At 36.1% G+C, this 16,657-nt stretch overlaps 1 protein-coding gene across 1 annotated transcript in view; it reads left to right on the plus strand.

Annotated features, from left to right (window-relative positions):
- LOC126821996 (uncharacterized) overlaps positions 1 to 16,657 on the plus strand; it is an 81,011-nt gene that overhangs the window by 43,319 nt on the left and 21,035 nt on the right. The window contains exons 22-27 of the mRNA XM_056100958.1: positions 1,559 to 1,741; positions 5,712 to 5,918; positions 8,391 to 8,485; positions 10,486 to 10,663; positions 12,633 to 12,761; positions 14,590 to 14,834. Coding sequence (XP_055956933.1) covers positions 1,559 to 1,741; positions 5,712 to 5,918; positions 8,391 to 8,485; positions 10,486 to 10,663; positions 12,633 to 12,761; positions 14,590 to 14,834 — 1,037 coding nt within the window. The remainder of the gene's footprint in view (positions 1 to 1,558; positions 1,742 to 5,711; positions 5,919 to 8,390; positions 8,486 to 10,485; positions 10,664 to 12,632; positions 12,762 to 14,589; positions 14,835 to 16,657) is intronic.

Here is a 16,657-nt window from a genome sequence, read left to right on the forward strand (position 1 = left end):
TTGGCATGGGTAACCCCCTTGACAGTGGTGCAGGACAAAGGGCCTGCCAAGGGACAATGTATAGTAATTCGGAATGGTTGAAAAACTGATGACCGTGTGCACTTTCGCATGCATGTAAAAGGTCCCCAAGCAGTTGAAATTCGATGTCAGAGTATGCTGTAGAAATGTTGTCTGGGAAAAATTTCTTTCATAGAATACTGTATGGATTACACTGTCCTTATTAGGCCAGGCGCTGCAGGAGGGTAGAACTTTAAACCCCATTTCATTTGATTTCATTTCCTTCCGTCCAAATTTATTGTGCTTGCTCAACAAAGATGGTCCATATTATTTCAAAAATAATGCCAGAGTAGTTCTGGACCTGAATGATTGTTGATTGGCATATATTGCCGAATGTATTGGTACAGTTATCAGGTTTCCTCCCGAGAGAGTTCTTCGTGATTTTTTTTGCACAGTTTTTCTAGGGTTGTGCGATATATCGGTTTTTCGATATATTGTGATAAAATCATCGACGATTTTACCATATCGGACTTATTAAAAAATATCGATAAACCGGTATGTTGTGATAACCAAAATTATCGCAATATGATAATTATCGTGTCCTAATATTGATGATAATTAATACATATGCTATATCATCACCCATGACATTCTACTGATAGAATTAAATTCATCAGTAAAAATAGCATTATTAAGTACCATCAAAATTTAACTTCTTAAGACAAGTGTATAAATTATCGCGATAATATCATTTATCGTGATATTTGATAAATTATTATCGCGATATTATTTTTTAATAATCGCCCAACCCTAAGTTTTTCTCGTTCAGGAGAGAAGGCCTGAAAAAAACAGTATCTAATCGTTATGATGGGATGAAAAACCGAGGGACTGTGTACAGTGGCGGATTAAGCTCCACCAAGGCCTGAGGCGGCAGTTGCTGGAGGGCCTATTTAGTTTTTAAAGTTAGAGCAACGTGGATACAATATATTAAGCAAGACATAACCGAAAACTTAAAAGGATCTAACGTACATTGTAGGCCTACGTTTGAAAAATAATATCAGATCTCCAAACAATAGGGCCTATTTAAAATGGCGTGGGCCTATTTAATTTTCGGGTCAGGGCCTATGTTGATTCCCGTTGGGCTTAAACCTCACCCCCCCTAACATTCATTGTCTATGCGTTTTTAATCGTATCAGACAAGTCTAAAAAAATTTTTTTTACAAAATCTTTGGGCCTGAGGCTGCAGCCTCATCAGCCTCACTGATAATCCGCTACTGACTGTACATTAGCATGTATATATATATATGAATCCTTGACAGTTGGAATTCGAAATAAGAGTAGGCTGTATTGCTGCTCTTCATGCAAAACTTCCCTCATAGAACACTGTATGGCATAAGCCCTTCTTCATTAGTCAAGTCAGTGCAGAAACGTAATACATTTAACCCCATTTTATTTCGTTTGACATAGCCATCAACTAATATACTAATTTATCATAAGATTGTTGAGATTAGTCTATGCATTACCAGCTTTACAACATTTTTTTTCTCCTTATTTCCCCCAGAAATCAGCACATGTACAGGAGAATTCCAGAAATTTGGTAATAAGTGTGTTTATGTCTCAAGGGAAAAGGTGATATGGCGTACAGCTGTACAGGACTGTAACCAACGAGGAGGATACTTGCTTCAATTGACAAGCGAAGCAGAAATAGCAGAATTTCAAAAATTGAGACGATTGAGATTTGGAGGTTAGTAGATTAGTTACTTTACAATGAACATTGTCTACATTAAAGTAAAAATTCTACATAAGAATAGTGTTTGATTATTAGAAACTTGTGTCGGATACAGCGAGAAAGGATTCCTTTCGATGAACAAAGAAGAATTACCGTGAAAAATTAAATCTAACAACTCAAACATAGCATCAGAACAGAGGTGGGGGTAGAGGCTATAAGAGTGGTATTTTCATATTTTTACTTAATTAGAACAGCTAGCAACGGTCAGAGGAATTGGTCTGTGAGAGATCATTTAAAAAGAAATTGTTATAAAGCGGGATAACATTGAGAGAGAGAGAGAAATGGGGTTTAACCTCCACTCGACACAACTAGGTCATTTCGGGACTAACATAAGGTTTAATTTTATTTCAATAATTCGCTTGCGCATAGGGGTCTTTAGCAGTGGGAGGAAACCGGAGGACCCGGAGAAAACCCACGAGGTTGGACAGGCGACCCTACTCCTTGTCACGTACAACAGGGGATTCGAAACCACGCCAGTCGACTCAATGACAGACTTTATGATACAGCGCGCGCACGCTAACCATTCAGTCATCCAACCCCCGGGATAACATTGACATGATAGCATTTTATAATAGCTGGGGTTGGGTGGCTGAATGTTTAACATGTATCATAAGGTCTGTCATTGATTTCTACTTGTATGTGACAAGGAGAAGGGTCACCTGTCCAGCCTCATAGGTTTTCTCCGGCATAAGCAAATTATTGAAATAAAATTGAACCATGTGTTAGTCCTGATATGACCTAGTTTGTGTCAATTGGACATAAAACCCAATGAGCTGGACGATATCCCTGGAACAAATATCACAATATTTTATCAAATGTCAACAATTTCAGTTTATCACCTTTTATCTGTAAATTAATATGCATAAAAAGTTGGATGTACACCGGCGCCTTGAGTATTCATTTGACCTTTTGTAGTCCATGTTATTCAAAAATTAAGCATACACTACTGTACTTTATTTACAAACAAAATTTTTAAGTCTGTCATTGAATCAACTAGCCTGGTCTCGAATCCCCGGTTGTACGTGACAAGGAGTAGGGTCGCCTGTCCAACCCCGTGGGTTTTCTCCGAGTCCTCCGGTTTCCTCCCACTGCTAAAGATCCCTACGCGCAAGCGAATTATTGAAATAAAATTGAACCATATGTTAGTCCCGAAATGACCTAGTGTGTGTCAAGTGAAACGTTAAACCCCATTTCTCTCTCTCTCTCTCTTACAAACAAAATTTGGGGGGTTGGATGGCTGAATGGTTAGCGTGCGCGCGCTGTATCATAAAGTCTGTCATTGAGTCGACTGGCGTGGTTTCGAATCCCCGGTTGTACGTGGCAAGGGGTACGGTCGCCTGTCCAACCTCGTGGGTTTTCTCCGGGTCCTCCGGTTTCCTCCCACTGCTAAAGACCCCTACGCGCAAGCGAATTATGTAAATAAAATTAAATCATATGTTAGTCCCGAAATGACCTAGTTTGTATCGAGTGGACGTTAAACCCCATTTCTCTCTCTCTCTCTCTCTCTCTCTCTCTCTCTCTCTCTCACAAACAAAATTTAATGAGCAGGTTCAAACATAGATCTATTGAGCCACTAAGACTGTGTTGTTTATAACAGTTTGAACTTCCAATACATTAATGATGATATTTGATTTAATTAAGATAATTTGAATTTGAAAAATGCATAAAAAAAACAAAAAACATTTGTGTTATTCTTTTGGCCGTGTGTGTGTTTTTATAGCTACGGGTACAATAAGAGGCTATTCATCTACCCTTGCAAACTCGTTTTTCTTATTCAAGCGTATGCATTCTTGAAAAGTAATTTTAAAATTGCTGTCACGAAAGGTGTCCATTTTTCGGATGACGGACCGCCATGACACATTAGTAATCAGCTACTGGTACTCTCAGTATAGTATCGGTATAAACAATTCATCAAGAAAAATAGAAATAGAACAAAAGCATGGATAATTCTGACAGTACCGGTCGGTTGGAAAATTGATCGAGAAATCATGTAATGTAAATAAAGTTACATAAAGGCATGGAATAAACACTCAAGAGTTTGTAACATTATTAATTCATCATCAAATAATAAAATACCGATCATTCAAAAAAGACATTTTTTTAAATATTTATGTAAAATATCATCCAAAAAAATCAAAACTGTGAAACTGTGATATATCATGTATGTTCGGTTTTTCAATATTTTCTGAAGACTGTATTTTTGACGGTTTTTATTTCTGTAATGGTTTTCTACTTGACAGCTGGAATTCAATTGTTGTCCCGACAAAGTTTCCCTCATGGCACACTGCTGGAGTATGCCTGTCTTCATAAGACTGGTTCAAAATAGACATTAAAGGAGCTAAATCTCTAATATTTGGGACCTAGATCTGGACACAAATGGGTCGCAACGTATATAATATTGCAATATGAATGTATATAAATTGATTTACATTCAATCATTTCCGTTTTTACTCTCATTTGAAATCACATTGTGTTCGGTGAACTACACCAGAAGTCTCAGTCGAATGGCCAATTCTAGCGTCTGGTTATTCCAGTCTAGACCGATAGTATTTATTAAGCATGCTCTCCATGCTCTCCAGATAAGAATGATACGGGTCACCGTTTGACATGACTTGTGGAATATGTCTACCCTTGTTCTTTGAGTTCTTTGTTACAAATGGCATTGAAATGCATTATGGCGTACGATTGTACCAATAGGTGCCCCAATATAAATAAATATCTCCAAATATCTCGACAATTACACCACAATATTTATATATATACCAAACCTTAAATCAGTTTCACACATTTATGGTCACTAAATAAACGGTCATGTTGTTCTTAATAAGCTATGACCATGTAACCATCCGTAAATAATAGACTGAAAAATGGTTACGAGTGTCAACCATAACATAAGGGCACTTTTGAGTAAAAAATAGGTTACTTGCTCTTGTTTTGAAATTAGTCTGGCTTAACCAGTCTCTGGATAGTCAAGACTACTGTTTGACGAAACATAATAGAAAGCTTGAACAAGAAATTGAATTTAGAAACACGCAGGTTAGGCAACTCAACAATTGTTTGAAGAACCTTGTAAAAGTAAAATGAAACTACTGCTAGTATCATGTTCTTGGCTAACCCGAGTGTTTCAGAGATATTATTTGTACTAAACCAAAAGATGACGCTCCTAAAAGAATAGTTAATGAAAAAGCAATTTAAAAAATAAAACGAACGTAATTTCTAAAGCTGCTGTAATAACCAAAAAGCTAAATATTACTGCTATTCAAAATCGTCAACAATAGATATTTTATGGCTATAATAGTTGATAGATGTATAGAGAATTTCATGTGTGATGGCTATTTATAGACTCATAGACTCTTGCGATGAGTATTATCTTACCGCATGACTAGCCAGAAATCACTTTGAGACAAGCCACTGAAGCATGCACATTCGCCATGTTGAGTTCAACTTTCAGTACGGAAAATTTTCACTGTATTTAAATTGACAAATAATTTGTGTTTTAAATGTCGAAGACTTTGAATGATATTGAGTTAGAGACCTAGCTACTTTAAACCCTTATTCATTCATTCATTCAATTTTATTGACTCCCTTTTTAAGAAACCATCCATTTTTTGGTTAAAAATAAAGATTATTATCAAATATGATGAATTATGATAGAAAACAAGTTATACAAGAATTTTCACAATAACCAATTTTACTTCTTCAAAGAGTATGCTATAAAAAAAACAAATTTCGAATGAATGACACCGCCGTGGATGATGGAGTAAGCTACCAGACAATTTTCGGAGCAATCTTTGTCAATTCTACCCTGCACCTATAAACCTTTGCTATTTCCAGAAAAACAATCTCTTTAATGTCCAAGTTGAAATTCTAAATCTATGATTTTGTATGCAATATAGAAATAAATCGTATGACTGTTTACTTCTAGGTCAATTCTATGTTGCTGGAGTAAACACAAATAGAAAAGAAAGCAATGATAAGTTTACAGATCCTGGATATGAGAATTTCCGTCTCCCATCAAATCTGGTAGACAGCAGTGCTGAAACAACTGGTTTTAAATGCGTTGGATTATCAAAATCGGAAGCCCCAAAATTAACACAATGCACAATAAAGAAGAAGTACATCTGTGAACAGAGTAAGTAATTTCAAAATTATGTATTCATTCTCCCAATATAAATGTATATTGCCGTCACCCCTGTCTCTCTGTGTGTGTGTGTGTGTGTCGCCTACAGGCCACAATTCTTAAGTGATCATCTTGAAACTTTACATACTTATTCCTTATACCCTAGGATGATCCCTATTGTTTTTGGTGCATGCCCGACCCCCAGGGGCAGAGCCACGCCCATTTCTTGTATTTGTTAAGGTATCATCTTGGAACTTTGCATACTTATTCTTTGTACCCTAAGGAACATCCCTATCATTTGGGGTGCATGCCCAACCCCCAGAGGCAGAGCCACGCCCATTTTCATTTTGTGTGTTTGTGTGTCGCCTACAGGCCACAATTCTTAATCGATCATCTTGAAAAATTTTCATATAAATTCCTTATACCCTAAGGATGATCCCTATTTTTCTTGGTGCGTACCCGACCCCCAGTGGCAGAGCCACGCCCATTTCTTGTATTTATTTGTTTGTCATCTACAGACCGCATTTCTTAACGTATCACCTTGAAACTTTGCATACTTAATCCTTCTATCCTAAGGAACATCTCTATTGTTTGTGGAGAATGCCCAACCCCCAGGGTCAGAGCCATGCCCATTTTCTTTTTGTGTGTATGTGTGTCACTTACAGCCCGCAATTCTTAATCGATCGTCTTGAAAACTTTTTTATACTTATTCCTTATACCAGGGGCGGATTGGGGCCCGGGAACCGGCCCGGGCTCCCGTGTCGGAGCGGCCCCTTTTACTGACCGCGGAGCCCGGATGGGGGGTCCGGGGGCTCTTCCCCATGAAAATTTTGAAAAATGAACCCCAAATATGCGATTTGGTGGCATATCTGATTATAATCTCTGTCCAATAATATATCTCATAAATCGAGTAATTTAGGCCAAAACCCCGACCTGCAAGTAATTTACATCCATCAACCTGTGAAATTATCATATCGTCATATTATTAATTAACGTATTATCATTGTGACGTCAAGACCAGCTATCATCAAATTTTGCCGAGGCCTTAAAATTGAAATTATTTTTGGAGTTACGAACCATCGGCAGACGTTTCTGGCGACAGTGTCGGGTGAATCCGATGAAATTTTCGGATGAAATTTGGAATCCCCATTGCAGGATTCCGAATTCCGGCCCACCCAGCACACCCGGCCCAGAAGATATATTATACCAGCCCAATCCAGATTCCAATGACGGCGTGGCGCCCAGTTAAAGCCACCGGCCACATACAACTTGATCATCGTCGCTCCATGGCCGGTCCAATACCCCCCCCCCCTCCTCCATATAATGTTCAGCAGAAAAGGTGTTTTAAGACGAATTGGACAAAATTTTTTTTTTTTTCATTTTTTGTCCGACCGGCCCGATGGCCCAATCCGCCCCTGCCTTATACCCCCTGGGACAGAGCCACGCCCAATGTTTGTGTGTCTTTTGTTTCGCCTACAGCCCCCAGTTCTTAACAGATCCTTTTGAAACTTTGTATACCTATTCCTTACACCACTATTGTTTTTTGGTGATTGCCCAACTCCCAGAGGCAGAGCCACACCCATTTTTTCTTTGGGTCTCTGTATGTTGCCTACAGACCTCGATTCTTAATGGATCTTCTTTGAAATTAGGATATGTATTCCTTATAGCCTAAGGACAACAACTGCATGTCCCGACCCCCAGGGGCAGAGCCACGCCCAATTTTTGTGTTTATTGTTTACAGGCCGCAATTCTGAATGGATCAACTTGGTACTTGGCATATGTATTCCTTATAGCCTAAGACCGTCAACTAATGATATTGGTGAATGCCCCGATCCCCAGGGGCAGAGCCATGCCCAATTTTTGCATTTAGCGCCCAAAGGCCACAATTCTGAATGGATTACCTTGGAACTTGGTATACCTACTCGTATTCCTTATACCCTAAGAACGGCAACATTGATGTTGGTGCACAGATCCTATTTCGTTTCGTTTTTTATAGTTCGTTTCAATTTTTATAGTTCAAAGTTTCATTTTACTTGTCTTTACTACACTAGGATCTGGAAGAGTTGTTATATATTTACTAACATTTTTGTGAGGGATAAGCCAATTAAATGGCCATGCACGCCAACTGTGGGTAAACCAGAAATGACAACGCTGATTGATTAATCAATGTTTGACGTCATAGGGTCAATATCCGCGACCTTATCACTACAACCGGTCAGATCTTCGTGTAGTGTAGGCCATCGAAAGTATTAAAAAAAAAAAAAAAAATAAAGATCCGTATTTTAATCAGATTGTATAAAAGAGTTCTGTTACTCCTGTAAACTGTTTTTCGGCAATCATTTCCAAAAGACTGAATATTTTTTTACCTGACAGTTCAAACAAGTAAATATGCTATTTCTTTACATTTTGGTTTGCATACTTTTTTTCAGATTAACAGTGAAATCTGGATTTCTAAAATAATTGTTACATTTATTTTTAATTCAGAACCAGATGAAATTAAAACTGTAGACACTGGTAATTGTGATGGAAGTGATGTAACTGATGCAAATGAAGTTGAAAGCATCCAAGAAATCCGAACTGTGAGTAAAAGTACTTAAAATTCTAATGCATCATTTGCATTTTTGTTAATATATCAAATGTCTCACTGATTAAAACTTGCTAAATATGTAACAGGATTGAAACACAGACGACTGTTAAAATGATTATCTGCCCGTCCGTCAGTCTGACTGTCACACTTTTTTGGACACCATAATTCTCTCTCCTTCTAACTGAGCTAGAATGTTCAAACTTCTCTAGGTGTTTATTAGGTCAGTACCTTGATGGAGTTTGAAGATGAGCATTTTCTGCTTAGGCTAAACAGAGCGATAAGCAATTTCATTGGTTGAGATTTCAGATATCGATTACTTTGATTCTAATTGAGTGAGAATGGTGAAACTTTGTGTATAGTTCAATTATATCATAGATACTTAGTCTGATTGGTCAAGACTTTGGAACACAATAACTCTCCTTCTTGGTGTGGATGTTCATTAGAGGTGAATGTCTTGACTGATCTCAATGATTAACATTATCCGCTAAAGATAAGCAGAGCTAAGTAATTTTTTTGGCCGATACTTTGGGACAAGATAACTTGATTCTAACTGATGGAGAGTGATGCAATTTATACTGTATATTTTTACTACCAGGTACTACAAAATTTTGACTGAATTCGAACATGAACATATTCTGCTTAGGGCCCTCACTTAGGGAGAGGCTGAGGGGGCATATGCTTGGGGGCGACACTTCTTTGGGTGAGGGAAATTATCTAAGTGCCTCCTTGGAGGCTGAGATAGAAAATCACCGGCCTTCACTTCCCTTAAACCTGTGTAAACCAGTTCATATTTCAGCAAATAGAAAGGGTAAAATTATGATTTTTCCGAGATGGTTTTTCAATGAAATGGAGGATTCAAAGGAAAATAAACATAAATATTTTACATATAAGTTGATTTAATTAATAGTTATTTAGATAAAGTGTTTAAAGTATAAAGAATTGTATTTTAAAATTTCTTTAATCATAAAAAGTCAACTGACAGTATGCAAAGGGAGGGGGGCATCACTGAAACTTTTCCTCTAGGGCATCACATAGGCTTGTGAGGGCCCTGCTTAGACAAAGTCTAGATAATGAGTTTGATTGCTTGATACCTTTCAAAATGAAAAATGTGAATTAATTAGAATGTGTCATCTATTTATTTTGAGACTGCAACAGGTGACATCAGCCTCACTGTTGGCTTGTTCAACATTTAATTGAAATGACAAAAATCAAAATACCAATGCTTGGATTCCGTTGGATCTAAACTAAGTTTCTCTACCACCAATAAAAGATTGAAGAAGCATAGATAGATGAAATTTCAATTTATCATAACTTTGTAAATACTAAACGAAATTGAACCATTTTTCGACTGATATTTCCATTAGTTATTAAACATCCACAATATTGTAGTTTGCAAGGGATTCCTATAGTGCTAAATGATACATTAAGCCTTTAAAAGATCAAAACCTCTTCGATTTAGTTGAAGTAAAGAGTACAATGTTGAATTAGGTTGATCTCATGTGTTAAAGGACAATATTGGTGCCAGTCATTATCACATATGTGATAAAACTGGTTAAACATGTTCCAAATATAATTTTAAAACAGAGATCATTGCTACGATAGATGCGTAATGCAGGTTTCAACAATTGGAAGTGATGACCGCAAAAAGAAAACACGAGTTATCCCTCTATATAACTGAATAATTCCTTCGAAGACCAAAAGTTGTTGTGTGAGACTGTGAGAGGAGATCTGACAATTCATAAAAAGAATTGACTGTCACTAAATAACACGAAAGAAAAATAGAAAAAGTCTGTGCATTACCATGTTTTTATTAAGTATAGAATGAATAAGAACCAGTGAATGTACGGACTATTTCTATATTTGTTATACTGCAGTCAAGTTTTAAAAAAAAGTTGGCATGTAGGTAATCAAAGAATGGTGGTCTCAGGTACATTGACTCTGTCAAATTTTGCTTCTGATATAAATGTATTATGGACATGTTACTTTTTTCAGGATGATCCTACCTGTATCTGTACGTTCCCTATGGATGTAAAATGTGATCCTGTTTCCGATGCAACCTCTGTTACAGAAACAGTATGTAAAGCTCGACCAAGCGGGGAACTCTATACTTGTTATGGTGGTGATATGAACTCATGTACAGATTATACTGTCCAAGGAAAATGTGAAAAAAGTAGGTATAATCATGCACAACCATGCAAATGTCTTAAAAATGTTTTACAATGTTGTAGGTAGATTATTCAGGTGGAATGAAAAAAAAAACCCTTGAAGGTTTGATTTAAAACGTATTTGATTTAGTCCCGGAGTTAGAAGTCTGAAAATAATGAAACAGAGTATTAACATATGGTAATAATTCATAATACATCCATATACATGACTGTAATATAATGTACAGATGATCAAGACTACTTTGTCCACAACAAGTGACTCTAGTGTCTGGGTTATAGTGCTAAATGATACATTAAGCCTTTAAAAGATCAAAACACGAGTTATCCCTCTATATAATGTCCAGATGATCAAGACTACTTTGTCCACAAGATCACGGTTGCACAACAAGTGACTCTAGTGTCTGGGTTATCTGGATGGTATTTGTTGGTCATTTAGAATGATAGATATTTATTACACATAACTACATATTTAATACAGTATTTACTATTAAAGCAATAATAAACTTAAATTTATAGTATACAGGGCCCTTATTCACGAAAACTTAAACTAAGTTACAACCAAAATTTTAAGAAATACTGCAACTTCATTGGATATATGCAAATTGATTTTACTGGTCAGCCAATCGAATTGCAGTATTTCTTAAAATTTCGATTGTATCTTAGTTTAAGTTTTCGTGAATAAGGGCCCAGATCTTAAAAAATTAAAATATTACTAAGATTAATAGAATCTTCAGATGCTTTATATTTAATAAGTACAAAATCACCAGGGTGTTGCGATCACACATACTAGTCTAAGCCAAACCAGTTTAACTATTTTGTCTGCATTGGGTAAAGGTTAAGAGTTAATTGCACATGGGCAGTTGCATCTGAATGGGCTATAAATATAACTCATGAATTCAAGATAGATAATCATTTCTAAGTACATGTATATCAAAATGTTCACCAAACTATACAATATAGCAATATAGTAATAAACTCTGCAATGGAACAAGAATTAGTAAGTGAAGATTCTATTAGCAAAAGCCACAAAAACCACACCACACACCTACAGAAACCTGGGCAAACCAGAAGACAACATACACAGCACATGGACAATACGAAATGTGAATAAACAGTAAAACAGTCATATATTATAGAACACAACTACCATGTCCGCATTTAAAAACATGCGTTGTCTACTTTTATGTTACTTCACAAAACTCTGTTTTAGTACTGGCAATAATTCATTATACTGTAGTTAATTCTATATGGATAACCATGATGTATAGAGAAGGTTACGACATTGGTCACATGGTATCCCCCCGTAGACCCTTCATTAGACACGTTATTTTCTTGCCAAGTTTGAACAACCACATATAAGTGATCGATGTTTAAGGATTCCAATATGGTTATGATTATATAATTAATGGGATCATCTGAATTACACTATTTAGTAAAAGTTCAGACCAATTACTTCTCTAGGATTCTTGAAAATAGACAACAGATAGACAAAATTATGCAAATTGACTTGACTACTACACATGCTCTTATTAGAAAAAAATTCTGAATCCAACTGTTTTAAAACCTATGCGAAGAAGTTATATACTGTAGAAATTATAGTGAGGTATACATTCGAACTAAAGTAACCGATGGATTGGAGAAGTTTCTCCAATAACTTAATCTAGAATGTAACAATTAGATTCAGAAATTTAAACTGTAATAAAGTAAAAAAGTCATTATCCGTCCACACAATTATTGCTAAGTTTGGTGGTGATACACACTTCTTTTGTATTATGTAGAAATATCTTCAAATATATTGCTGTGGGTCTGTGTTTGTAAACACCAATTGGTACATCTAGGAAGAAATCAGAAAGAACTTAATCATTTGAATTATTACTAGAACACATAAAAGTTAGCACAAGTTCTATTCAAAGGTTATGAACGATTCGTACACTAGCCAAATGTAATTGACCTCCTGATATTTGATTTTGACAGATATCGATGAATGCAGCGAAGTGGGTGTTGATTTGTGTCCAGATGGAACTGAATGTACAGATGATTGGGGCAGTTTCAGCTGTCATTGCTCAGATCCAGACGACATTCTTCACGATGAAACATGTTTAGGTGAGTTTGAATCACTGTTTTACATCAGTTGTACGACATTTCACAATCAGTATTAAAAACTGATTGCATGATAACCATCATTCTTAGCATCTTTAACAAATAATAAAACCATTTTTGAAAAGATGTGCATTGAAAAAACAGCAAAAAAACCCCTCTGCACTAGATAAAATATTATTCTTTTCTTATTCATTTACAATTGTCATACACATTTGTTTAGACCTGTCAACTCTACCGCATCAAGCAGTAGAGTGCCACGAAAAGGCCTCTTGTACTGTCTTACTGAGCGTAAATAGTTCTCGATGCATTTCTAAACAAAGGGGTCAAAACTCTTTGTATGTAAACCAAAAAGGCCGTGACGTTTGGTTATCAGCATCGAGTTTGGGGTTATGGTAAGGTGTAATTGAGGTAATAGACTTAGATTTGTAATCAATATTGTTTTCAACACATTTTAGATTTAAAGAAGTGGATATAATTATTGACACATGTTCCAATAATCTGAAAATGTATCATTTCTAAATTAATAACCCTCGACGGGTCTGAACTGGTTCTAGTAGGTTTCTGTGAATTTTATTTTCACCCCACCTTTTAAAGAAAGCATGGAAATATAAAAATGGGTTCGTTTGTTTGTCCTTCAAATTTTTGGAGACACAATAATCTTGCTTCTAATTGAGCTAGAAATGTTCAAACTTGGTGTAGGTGTTTACAGTGAATGCCTTGATGGACTTCAATGATGAACATAATATGCTTATGTTAAGCAGAATGATTGGTCAAGACTTCGGAGCACAATAATTTTTGTTCAAATTGAGAGAGATTGGTCAGTGGTGAAACTTGTTATATAATTTTATTGCATCAGTCCCTTGACTAGTTACGTTCAATGGGAGGGGGGGTGATGGATGGCCGAATGGTTAGGGCGTGCACGTTGTATCATAATTGACCCAACTGGCATGGTTTTGATTCCCTGGTTGTACCTGACAAGGAATAGGGTCGCCTGTCCAAATTTTCTCTGGGTCTCCCAATTTCCTCCCACTGCTAAAAGACCCTACGTGCAAGCAAATTATTGAAATAAAATTGAACTATATGTTAATCCCGAAATGATGTAGTTTGTGTCGAGTGGACGTTTAACTCCATTTCTCTCTCTTTCAGCTACCTTCAATAAAAGCATTTTGTATATTAGCTAAATGGGGACACTTATAAGGTCACCATTTTTATCCGATTTGATTTGATCAAACTTAAAATATATGTCTTTATCCCAAATATCTAATATGGGTTTGATTTTGGCACCTATAGAGCCCACTATTTTTGACCCATTTGATGTTTGGTGTGTGCGTCAGACCTTCTGTTCTGAAGTTATGCCTAAGAAAACTGTGTATATCTGATAGAGGATATAGTTTTATCAGTTTGTTTTCTAATTTTTCATCTGAATAGAGATTGGGAAACAAACAGACATAGCCTTTATTAAACTCCTCTGAAACATTGGGTTCACGTGAGGATGAATCCTATAGATATTCAGAGTACCACAACCTTCTGTTCCGCACTTTTTCGAAAACCTTGTGAATGTAATAGAGGCTAATAACAGGTGTTTTTTTTTTCAAATTCTATGTGAAGGATTGAGTCAATGACAGAATAAACCCTATCGATTGTTCTTGTTCTCTGTCTATCTATTGCAAAATGTGAACGTATCTTGCTTGTCAATCATTTATTGCTTTTGCTTGTGATACTAAATTGCATTTCTATTTTCCTACAGAATAAGGCTCAGAGATGCATGCCATCAGTTTACATTCATTCATGCCATCAATTTAATTCATTCACCATATGTCTATTATTACAGCCACAGAAAAATGTCAATTCAGTATGCCCAGTGATGGTAATACTTTCATGATTACCAGATTTAATTCGCTCGATTTACCATCGCAAGAAGTTGGAGATTGTACAGTTACCTTAGTAGAAGACTGTGTTTCTCCGGAAAAATTAAATGTAAAGGTTATTAAAGCTAAAAGTGGAGGCACATATGTCGTAACAATTAGAATAAAGGTTCAAGACACAGTTGTTTCAGTAACAACACTTGGAGTTGAGGTTTGTAACTAATTTGTAACTGTTTCTCTATTCTAATAAGATATAGATAATTACGATAATGACTTGGGTCAACTTTTAGAAAAATTCTAAGCAACCATGTTCCATTACTAGCCTTTATTAATGTGCTTTCCCATACAACAAAATGGTAATGTCCTCAGTTTATCAGAGAGCTGGGTGACCGAATGATTTAACATGTGTGAGTTAGATCATAAGGTCTGTCATTGGTTCCTTTTGATGCTTTTGTTTTTTTCTGGGTTTTCTCCAGGTTCTCCATTTTCCTTCCACACCTAAAGACTGCAATTATAAAATTAAAATTGTACCATATTTTAGTCCCAAAATATGACCTAGTTTGTGTTGAGTGGATGTTAAAACTCCATTTCTCTCACTCCCTCACTTTATCAGTGTAATTTGTTTAGCTTGCTTCTTCAACACTCCCAGCTCAATGTGCTATCCACATACAACAAAATAATAATGTCCTCCGTTAATTAGTGTAATTTGTGTGTTGAAATTAAAGATACATTATGGGAGATTAGATAAAGAGCTGACAGTTCTCATTATAATAGTTAAAAACTAGAGAATGTAAAGGGAATTTGCTGAAAATTTAAGTCAAATTGATCCACTCTGAACTGAGAATTTAGCAATTGAATTTTGGGTCTAGCCTTGATCATCATTACTAACGTCAGCATGATTAAAAACATAGTCTCGATTATCCATTTTTTGATTTAATCGTGAATAAGCAGATCGGATCCTAATCCAGTAAATATTGCAGGTTAGCGATGACATCGAGAGTTGATTATGGTCTGGATAAGTTAAAAAATGTCTAATTAATAATTTAGATAACATTTCAGGCCTAAGGAAAGGGAAAGACTGCAATAGGCAGATTTAGCTCTACAGGTCCCAATTTTTATACAATTTATAAGGAACTTGAAATGAAGATTTATCTCTTAGAAATCCCAGTTCCTTTCAATATTGCTATGTATCGGACCGTAATTTCATGGATTATGACTTTTGATATTTTTTTAGCTTGTGAATGATTTTGATGAAACTTGAAATATATGTTTGTTTATCTCGGTTCTTTTTGAAATTCTCACCTATCGGACTGCAACTTCCTTGATTTAGCTTGTGGTTTCTCTAGAGGTCACAAGTTTTATCCAATTTTAAAAACCCTTCAAATATATTCAAATTTCATGAAAACCTGACCGATAAAATGGCCACTCCTTGTATGCAAATAGTCTAAAAGTATGTAATACCAAGGTTGTGGAGCAATTTTTATCCGGTTTTGTTTAAAATATATGTTTATATCCCAAAGATCTCGGTTCCTATTGATCTTTGGGTGCATATCGGACTGTTACTTCCTGGATTAAAGCCCCTGATTGTACGAAAAATCACAATTTTTATCTGATTTTGTTTATATCCCGAATAACAAGGACAGCTGTCGAATCTAGTCCTTCGGATGATCCAAAAAAACGAGGTCCCGTGTATATATTGGAATGTACGTAAAAGATCCCCTGGCAGTTGGAATTCGATATAAGAGTAGTCGATAGTGCCGCTGCCCGGGCAAAATTTCCCTCATAGCACACTGTATGGCGTATGCCCGTCTTCATTAGCCCAATATAGGAGCAGAACAGTAGGATGTTAAACCCCATTTCATTTCATTTATATCCTGAATATCTTTATTCTTTTTGATATTTTCGCATGTCAATCTGTAACATCCTCGATTATGGCCCCTGATTTTACAAAAAAATTGCTTTTTTGGCCTGTGATCTGTTCATCTCTTGACAAATGTTGGTGCATCTTGCATGGCAACCGCTTATTCATGGGTA

The sequence above is a fragment of the Patella vulgata genome, chromosome 5 (genome assembly GCF_932274485.2).
Source record: "Patella vulgata chromosome 5, xgPatVulg1.2, whole genome shotgun sequence".
Lineage (NCBI taxonomy): Eukaryota > Metazoa > Mollusca > Gastropoda > Patellidae > Patella > Patella vulgata.